This window comes from Genypterus blacodes, unplaced genomic scaffold, assembly GCF_046128005.1.
Source record: "Genypterus blacodes isolate CSIRO-AG114 ecotype Tasmania unplaced genomic scaffold, CSIRO-AGI_Gbla_v1 ptg000367l_1, whole genome shotgun sequence".
Classification (NCBI taxonomy): domain Eukaryota; kingdom Metazoa; phylum Chordata; class Actinopteri; order Ophidiiformes; family Ophidiidae; genus Genypterus; species Genypterus blacodes.
In genome coordinates this window covers 22501-31620 of record NW_027467150.1, presented here as the reverse complement: position 1 = coordinate 31620, position 9120 = coordinate 22501, and the positions used below count along the sequence as shown (strand labels likewise).

At 50.3% G+C, this 9120-nt stretch overlaps 2 protein-coding genes across 3 annotated transcripts in view; both read left to right on the top strand.

The window, feature by feature from the left end:
• Window positions 1-88: 88 nt before the first annotated feature.
• On the top strand, window positions 89-1443 carry LOC142989045 (host cell factor 1-like). Its single transcript, XM_076138412.1, has 3 exons — window positions 89-402; window positions 484-538; window positions 747-1443. The coding sequence occupies exons 1-3, from the start codon at window positions 165-167 to the stop codon at window positions 784-786; spliced, it is 333 nt and encodes a 110-aa protein (XP_075994527.1). The 5' UTR covers window positions 89-164; the 3' UTR covers window positions 787-1443.
• Window positions 1444-5474: 4031 nt separating this feature from the next.
• LOC142989046 (uncharacterized) overlaps window positions 5475-9120 on the top strand; it is a 13266-nt gene continuing 9620 nt past the window's right edge. Inside the window, exons 1-3 of one of the 2 annotated variants that reach the window (XM_076138413.1) lie at window positions 5475-5652; window positions 8769-8924; window positions 9000-9114. In XM_076138413.1, coding sequence (XP_075994528.1) covers window positions 8877-8924; window positions 9000-9114 — 163 coding nt within the window. In that variant the 5' untranslated portion in view covers window positions 5475-5652; window positions 8769-8876. Of the gene's footprint in view, window positions 5683-8768; window positions 8925-8999; window positions 9115-9120 lie in introns of both variants that reach the window. The other variant, XM_076138414.1, reaches the window with a different exon arrangement.

Sequence of the window (9120 nt, the reverse complement as noted above, 5' to 3'; positions counted from 1 at the left end):
AGCCCAGCAGGGGGCGCTGCTCCTCTCCCACACATCCACTTATTGACCATTGATTGATTGGCTGTTCATGATGACATCCTCACACTCATTTCCTGTTTCCTCTGCAGAACCTGGACGGTGCTCAGCTGACCTGGGAGCCTCCTGCCGTGACCTCAGGGAAGATCATGGAGTACTCCGTGTACCTGGCCATCCAGTCCAGCCAGGCCTCGGCCCCCGGCTCCGGCCCGGCCCAGTTGGCCTTTATGCGGGTGTACTGCGGTCCCAACCCGTCCTGTCTGGTCCAGGCCACCAGCCTGGCCAACGCCCACATCGACTACACCACCAAACCTGCCATCATCTTCCGCATCGCAGCTCGCAACCAGAAAGGCTACGGCCCGGCCACGCAGGTCCGGTGGCTCCAAGGTGAGAGGCCCGGGCCCGAGGCAGAACCGGGGCGTCTGGGCCGCGGTCCTCATGTTTAACGCTCTGCTTTCTCTCCTGCAGACACGGCCAAAGACGCCAAACCAGCAGCCAAGAGACCGGGAGCTTCTCCTGAATTGTAAGTTCTTGCGTCTGTGCTTCTACTTCCTGTTCTCTAAAGTCACGCATGATTATGTGTCGGTACACGTGATGTCATGGTAACGCATGAAACATGGAGGTGTTGTCATGGTAACACATCTTTCCAAAGTCTCTAACTCATCCACTCGTGTGTGTGGTGTGTGTGTGTGTGTGTGTGTGTGTGTGTGTGTGTGTGTGTTTGTCCTCAGTAAACCTGCCGGGCCAAAGAAGTTCCGAGCCGACCAATAGGAGGACTGCGATGGGTTAGCGTGCTCTTCAATTGAAACTCTGCCATTGGTTACCGTGCCGATGTCTGTTCAGGACTATTTTCATGGTGTGGGCGGCGGCTGACGGACGGACAGCTTCCTGTCCCTCCACAGGACAGAGACTTGTAGGATATTTGTATATTGACCAATCAGGAGTCTTGATTTCTTCTTCTGTTAAATATGCTGTTCTTGCTGGTTGTCATGGCGATGGAGGGGATGAGTCTGAATGAGAAACGATGTTATTAAAGTTGAGTTTATTCCAGTTAAATGTAGGTCTTTCTCTCTCTCTCTTTCTTTGGAGGCGCTCCGCCCGTCACATGGAGCGCTGGTGGGCGTGGCCCCGACAGGAAGGAAGTGCTTAACCAGCTTTGTTGTAAATGAATTTCTTTATGTAGCAAATATAAAATATTTAGTTTTTCCTTTTTATAAGATGATCAGTGGAGAGGAACTGTCCCGCCCTCATGGTGCTGTGTGGCTCCCTGGGGGCGTGGCTCCCAGGGGGCGTGGCTCTGGGCAGCTCTCTGACTGCGGCTCGTATGAATGAATTGGCATCACAGGAATCTTTGTCTGTTTGGAAAGAAATGAATCATGTTTGTGAATATTCTCTGGAACAATAAAGGTTTTTAGAGCATCTTTTTTACCGGCCGTGTGGCGTCCGTTACTGTGGCAACGCCTGGACCATTTGTTTATCTTTCTACATTTTCATGTTTGTTCTCTTTTCACCTGCATGCAGTAAAGATTAAAGATATTTTTCAATCAGTTGATTGTTGCTTTCAGGCTCATTCACTCCAACACAGAAACCAGCGGAGAGGAAGAGGGGAAGCTTCCGGTGATGAAGCTCAGATCAGCTGTTACGGAGCGGCGCCTGTGTGTTTGGTTTCCCTCATGAAGGATCAGGTGACACAGCAGCGAGGCCCCGCCCCCACCAGCCAGCGGGGAGTCTGGGCTGTGCGCGTGCGTGCTGGTGCGCGCGCGTGTGTCTGCGGCGTCGTGAGCGCGCCTCGCGGTGCTGATGGGAGTGAGGCTGCAGGCGCGTGCGGCACTTGTTTTGGTTTTGTTTCCTTGTTTTTCTGTTTGTGGAGGATGAGGAGGATGAAGAGGGCGAGGAAGAGCAGCGCCAGCTCCTCTGAGACAACCACGGGTTGATCGTGATGATCGATCTGCTCAGTCTGATCAACTCCTTTGATCTTGGAGCGGAGCGGCTGCTGAAGGCGGGAATCGATCAATGAGCTGATCAGTCAACGAATCGATCCGTCAGTCAATGACTAAATCGATACACTCATTGATTCCACCTGATGTGAAGGTGAAGCCCGAGCTGCAGCGGGAGACGATCAGCGGCTCGGCTCGGGTTCGGTGTGACGGGGCGGAGCTGAGCGGGTTGCGGGTTTGAGTCCGTGATGCTGTGATCAGGTAGGAACCCTGCTGGTCCGGGCTGATCCACTCTGGATCAGGACCCACGCGTCTGACCTTGCATGATACTCACGAACCTTTAATCCCGAGTCACAGACCGGAACCGTCAGCAGGTGGGTTTCCTGCTGTGCCGCCTGCGCGTGTTTGTGGCGGGAGTCTGGAGCCGTGCGATGCGTTAGAGTTTGTGTTTGTGTTTTACTTTAGTGTTTGAGACGCAAACAAACAACGCGGTATTGCGTTCACGGACACACTTACACGGTGCGCTTCGATGCTGCATTGACTTCAACACTGCAGCCTCCACCGTGTGTGTGTGTGTGTGTGTGTGTGTGTGTGTGTGTGTGTGTGTGTGTGTGTGTGTGTGTGTGTGTGTGTGTGTGTGTGTGTGTGTGTGTGTGTGTGTGTGTGTGTGTGTGTGTCCTCAGCGCCTCACTGTGGTCAAACACGTGCAGCACATGTCTGAACTCCTGTGATGGTTCAGGGTTTTACACTTAGTTGTGTTATTTGCCTTGATGAGGTCACACACCTCAGTGGATGGGCGGGGCCTATTTACACAGGGTTATATTGATTAATTTGGTGTCCCCGCCCTCCACCTGTCCAGGCTGAGCCCCGCCCCAGCCTGTTTACAGCTGAGCTTGGACCAGCTGGTGGATCAGCTGTGAGAGAGGATGGATGGATCTTTGAACATAACAGCAGATTGAAGTGTCTGGTGATCTGAACAAAATGTGTGATGTGTTGGTTATTATGCTGTTATCTCCAGTCTGTTAATGTTCATTCATCGTGTGTGTGTGTGTGTGTGTGTGTGTGTGTGTGTGTGTGTGTGTGTGTGTGTGTGTGTGTGTGTGTGTGTGTGTGTACCTGAGCACCTGCTCCTCCTGCTCCTCCTGCTCTCCCACCTGCAGCAGGCCTGTTACTCTTTGTTGCTATGAACGTTTCATTTCAGAAATATGAATTTTCGACATTAGTGTCATCATCATCATCATCATCATCACTCTGGGTTCCCCTTCATGTCAGAGTTCAGCAGATTCTGTGTCACAGTTTAAGCATCACACTTCTAATGTTTCTATATCTGTCTCCTCCTTCAACCTGATCTCTCACTCACACACACACACACACACACACACACACACACACACACACACACACACACACACACACACACACACACACACACACACACACACACGTCTCCTGACAGCGCCCCAGGGTTGAAAGGTTATTGGCTGCCTAGCTGGAGCTCTCAGCCAATGACGTGCTGGTATTTAGACTCAGGGATTTTCTACATTGTTGCCATGCGGAGAATCTCTCTCTCTCTCTCTCTCTCTCTCTACCTCTCTCTCTGTCTGTCTGTCTATGCCTTTTTCTCTCTCCCCCCCGCTCTCCCTCTCCCCCCCCCCCCGCTCTCCCTCTCTCCCCTCTCTCCCCCTCTCTCTCCCCCTCTCCCCCCCTCTCTCTCTCTCTGTCTCTCTCTCTCTCTCTCTCTCTCTCTCTCTCTCCCCCCCCTGTCTCTCTATCTCTCTCTCTCTCTCTCTCTCTCTCTCTCTCTCTCTCTCTCTCCCCCCCCCCCCCCCCCCCCTGTCTCTCTCTGTGTCTCTCTCTCTGTGTTCTCTCTCGCTCCTGTTCTGCCACAAAAATGTAGGTCAGGATGCAGAAAGAGAGAGAGAGGTGTAATATGTGTGTTGGAGCTCAGTGGGATTACGGTGCTGCTTCTCTGTGTATTTACAGTTTAAACTGTGAGTCTTTGTCTCTTTTAGATCAGAACTTTGACAAACTAACTAATAACTGTTTGCCAAATGATGATATTCTTTTTATACAAGTTTTTCCATTTTTCTTGCTTAATGGAGAAATTAAGTTCTATTCATTTAATTATTATATTATATTTATAATAAGTTTGTTTTTCATTCTGTCCTTCGGCCTCTAGGTGTTGCTACAGCAACAGTAACAGATGTCCTCTCTGTCTGCGTCTCTGTCTGAGAGAGAGACAGACAGAAAAAACACTGCTGACTGCACACACACACACACACACACACATACACCACACACACACACACACGTTGGGCTCCAGGCCTTTGGGCTGCTTTCATATCAAAGCAAACATCATCTGTTTGAAGTTCTCTTTCTCTCTGTGTCTCTCTCTCTTTCCCCCTCTCTCTCTCTATCCCTCTCCCTCTGTCTCTCTCTGTCTGTCTGTCTGTCCCTCTCTCTCTTTCTCTCCCTCTTTCTTTCCCCCTCTCTCTCTCTCCCCCTCTCCCCCCTCTCTCTCTCTCTCTCTCTCTCTCTCCCTCTCTCCATCTCTCTCTCTCTCTGTCAATCTCTCCCCCCTCTCTCTCTCTCTCTCTCTCTCTCTCTCTCGCTCTCTCTCTCTCTCTCTCTCTCTCTCTCTCTCTCTCTCTCGCTCTCTCTCTCTCTCTCTCTCTCTCTCCCTCTCTCTCTCTCTCTCTCTCTCTTCTCCACTGAACACACTTGCATTCTAACATTTGTCAGGTATCATGCATGAGGGGAGGGGGCGGGGCTAAATCCCCGGCCCCTCCCCCTCCATGGGCATTAACTTAATGTCACTGTGTGACTTATTTTAATGTAAATGCAGATGGGGGAGCTCTTTGTTCTGCTAATGTGACTGAGCACAGTGTGTGTGTGTGTGTGTGTGTGTGTGTGTGTGTGTGTGTGTGTGTGTGTGTGTGTGTGTGTGTGTGTGTCTCTGTCTCTGTGTGTGTGTGTGCACGAGCGTGTGTGGGTCTGTGTGTGTGTTTGTGTGTGTGGGTTTGTGTGAGAGAGCATGTGTGTGTTTGTAATTACAAACACTTGTTTTCTGCTCATCAGAGCTCTACAGTAACAACCATTCTTCTTCGGTGGTGATTGAAAGTTGGGAGAAATTATTTTCAAAAGGATGTTTGACCTCATCACACACACGCACACGCACACGCACATACACGCTCAGAAGCTCTGTCAGTATAAAAACACATTTCAAAATAAAAGCAGAAGAAGTCGCATGTAGTAAAGAGAGTAATGATCTGATTTCCCTCTCAGTTCCTCCTCATATCTCTGTAACTGAAGCGATTCAGCTTTGTTATCTTATTTCATGATGTCGCCCTCACACACACTCTCGTCTCACTCTCATCTCTTCATACAATCAGCTTCACCTGAATGCGGCTTCGTTCACATGCCTTTATTTTGAAAGTGCCTACTGGATCTTGAGTGTGTGATTACTGCTGCTTCCCACGGCGCAGAACTGCGCGGCTCAGCTCCACAGTTGGTGTTCACACACACACACACACACACACACGGAGGCTCAACCCGAGCTGAACTCGCACTGACGCGGTTAAAAGACTTTTATTGTGGAGAGCAGAACAGATTTAAAGTGTTTTCCAGGTGAAAATCAAAGCTTTAAAGCGAACCTGCTGCATGATGGACTGAAGCTTTGAGCCGCGGAGCTTCACTGCAGGTACTTTCTGTCTTCAGTGTTCCTCTGCAGGTATTTAATCTCTTTATTTCATCCGGCCAAGTGACGTCATCTTGTCTAACTAAACTCCCGCAGTTTCATTCTGGAGATTCTGACCTGCAAAGTTTGAGATCTGATTTATTTTGATGTTTTAGGCTGTGAAAGTGTGTAATTCGTGTTTACTGTGTTGATTTAGAGCTCTGAGAGGCTTTGAGCTCTCATGCTTCTTCTTCTTCTTCTTCTTCTTCTTCTTGTTTCTGTTGTTGTGCTGCTGTCTTCTCGTAACTCCATAAATGTTTTGTCTTGGATCTCAGAAATAGCTTTTTCTATGATCTCTATCTACAGTATATCTATTATACATAAGTGTGTGTGTGTGTGTGTGTGTGTGTGTGTGTGTGTGTGTGTGAGTGTGTGTGGTCTCTTGTTTAGAGTTACGCTGCAGCTCCAGTTTAACTCAGATTGATGTTTGTGTCTCTGAGCTTCTGGTTTCTAATCTTCAGGGTCTTCATTGTCACATTTACATCACTTTGTCCCTAGACGACCATTCAGACTGGTGGTCCTGTGTTTACACCAGGTTACCACTAGATGGTAGCAGAGACTGAGGACGACACAGCAGCCTGCAAACCAGAACACTCACTAGCACTGGATCTGAGTCAGTAGGACCTGGATCAGTAGGACCTGGATCAGTAGGATCAGGATCAGTAGGACCTGGATCAGTAGGACCTGGATCAGTAGGATCTGGATCAGTAGGATCTGGATCAGTAGGACCTGGATCAGTAGGATCAGGATCTGGTGGTCCCTCAGTCCTCTTCAGATAGGAGCTCTGTGTCTCCAGGCAGAGCCGAGTGTCTAGCAGAGCTACAAACATCAACCAGCAGCATCATGGAGCTGAGATGATTCAGTGAAGGACAGACAGGCTGAATGGATCTGCATCCAGAACTGATCACTGGATTGATTATTGATCTACATTCAGATCTCCTGGACTCATACAGAGAGATCGTTCAGGTTACTATGAGGAGGCTTTCAAGTTCAAGAGGTCAGATGATGAAGGTCAAAAGAAGACAGAGGTTTTGGTTGTTATGGCGACGTGCTGTGACTGCACTACGTTAAAACTTTGATTCTACAGCGATTAAGAGATTCAATCATATTTGTCTGAGCATCGGTGTGGCTGAGAAACATGACGGCTGAACTGTGTGTGTGTGTGTGTGTGTGTGTGTGAGTGTGTTGGACTCTAACGTACACGGGCCTCATCAGCTGAGCAGAGGCACGACCTGATAGCGTAGTTCCTGGATGTGTGTGTGTGTGTGTTTATGTGTTTATTTGGCTCAGCCGATCTACTGGCTGTATTTTGTTGTTTGAGGGCAGAGTGAGGACAAACACACACACACACACATACACACACACACACACACACACACAGACTCCTGTAGTGAATATTTAAATATTATATTTGCATCTCTTTGTCTACAGCTGCACCTTTCATCACACCACACACACACGTGTGTGTGTGTGTGTGTGTGGGTGAGTGTGGGTGAGTGAGAGAGTGAGGAGCAACATTTTGAACATTAAGCAGCAGTTTGATGTTCAGTGTGTGATCAGTGCCTGGACCTCTGGTGATGATGTCATCTTCACAGATCAAACCTGCAGTAGGATGACATCATGAGGTGGAGTCACAGGTCAGAACACTGATTCTGCTGTACATGTTTTAATGTGCAGGTGTGTGTGTGTGTGTGTGTGTGTGTGTGTGTGTGTGTGTGTGTGTGTGTGTGTGTGTGTGTGTAGATGTTCTCCTCCTCCTCTCAGGTCTGTAGGTCTCTGATGGACCCTGATGGATCCATGTTCAGGTGTTAGAGCCTCTAAAGCTCCTCTACATGGAGACAGAAGCTTAGTTACAGACGCACATGGTGACCTCTGACCTTTGACCCTGAGCCCTCTCACCTGGAGCAGAGTTACATGAACTAAAGCACTGCTGTGGTTCTGTTACTGTAACAGTTGGACTTTTATTTCATGTTTGAGGGCGAACGAGGCAAAACCCAGAGCTGAGTGAGGAAGAGGAAAGTATGAAAAGCTGAGGGGACGTTGGGAGGACAGAAGGAGGACAGAAGGAGGACAGAAGGAGGACAACAGGAGGACAACAGGAGGACAACAGGAGGACAACAGGCTGAGCTTTGGCTGCAGGCTGCAGGTTGAAACACGACGCAGCAGGACAGAGGAATGTTAGAGAGCGAGGAGGGGAGGAGAGGGGAGGAGGGGGGGGGAGGTGGAGGAGGAGGAGGGGGGAGGAGGAGGAGGAGGAGGAGGGGGGAGGAGGAGGAGGAGGCCATTTGTGGAGCCATTTGTCTCAGTCCTCAGTGTGTTCTCCTGTGTGTCAGTGTGAGAGGTGAGGCGTCTGTAATAACAGGAAGCAGTCACTTTCTCTCCACACGTCTCTGCTGTCCCACAGAGGGGGGGGGGGGTGACGAGGTGAGCAGCTGTGCTCCTCCTGAGTGAGAACGAACCCCTGTGCCCCTGTGCAGTCTCACCCTGGGGGCGGGGCTCTGTCATGCTCAGTATCTCCCAGCATGCCTCTCTGTTGATCAGCGTTGTGATGCCGTTTAACCCTAAACCAGACCGGGCCATGTCAGCTGAGCTTCTGGTCTCCATGACGACAGCTATACAGTCACCATAGACTACGTTCTCCTCTCCTTCTCTCCTCCCCTTCTCCTCTCCTCTCCTCTCCTCTCCTTCTCTCCTCTCCTCTACTCTCCTTTCCTCTCCTCTCCTCTCCTCTCCTCGTCTCACTCTTGTATTTCCCCTTCATCAGCCATTTCCTCCTTCCTGTTTCCCGCTCTGCCCTCCTCTTCCTGTTCTCAGGGACATTCACGTGTGTGTGTGTGTGTGTGTGTGTGTGTGTGTGTGTGTGTGTGTGTGAGTGAGTTGATGGGTCAGTCATGTGATGCAGTGCGGTGTGAAGAATAAGCCACGCCCACTTCACTAACTTGAGTCCCGAGTTCAGATGGAACTTCTGTCCGTCTGATGGAGGGATGAAGGGTGGAGCTGAGAGGAAGAGGAAGGTGGGCTGGAGGGATGAAGGTGGACCGTCTGGACTCACACTGTTGCTTCTTCTTCTCTGCCTGCAGGTTTGAGGCCAGCTGCTCCCCTGCAGGCCGCCTCAGGAACAGCAGTCACATGTCTGAGCTGACTGACCAGTGAACAAGCTCCACAGGTCAGAGGTCAGACTGGGCTTGATGGCCACAGGGGTGAACTACTGGAGCGCCTATGAACCCAGAGACCAGGTGGGTCCAGGTCCAGGTGGGTCCAGGTCCTGAGCCTGGTGCTGACTGACTCACTGACTGATCTGTTCTCTACAGCTGAGTGAGTGTGTGTGGGGGGTGGAGCCAGAGTACAGCAGTGAGGACGGAGGAGGCGGGGTCACATGGGAAACACAAGCCATGGAGGTCAAAGGTCAAATCATCTCGGCACCTGGTAAGA

Bases quoted from the DNA above. Each gene is read 5' to 3' on its own strand.
- LOC142989045 (XM_076138412.1), top strand. From the start codon at position 165: ATGGAGTACTCCGTGTACCTGGCCATCCAGTCCAGCCAGGCCTCGGCC. The intron at 403-483 runs GTGAGAGGCCCG...TCTCTCCTGCAG, and splicing joins GCAGGTCCGGTGGCTCCAAG to ACACGGCCAAAGACGCCAAA. The intron at 539-746 runs GTAAGTTCTTGC...GTTTGTCCTCAG, and splicing joins CCGGGAGCTTCTCCTGAATT to TAAACCTGCCGGGCCAAAGA.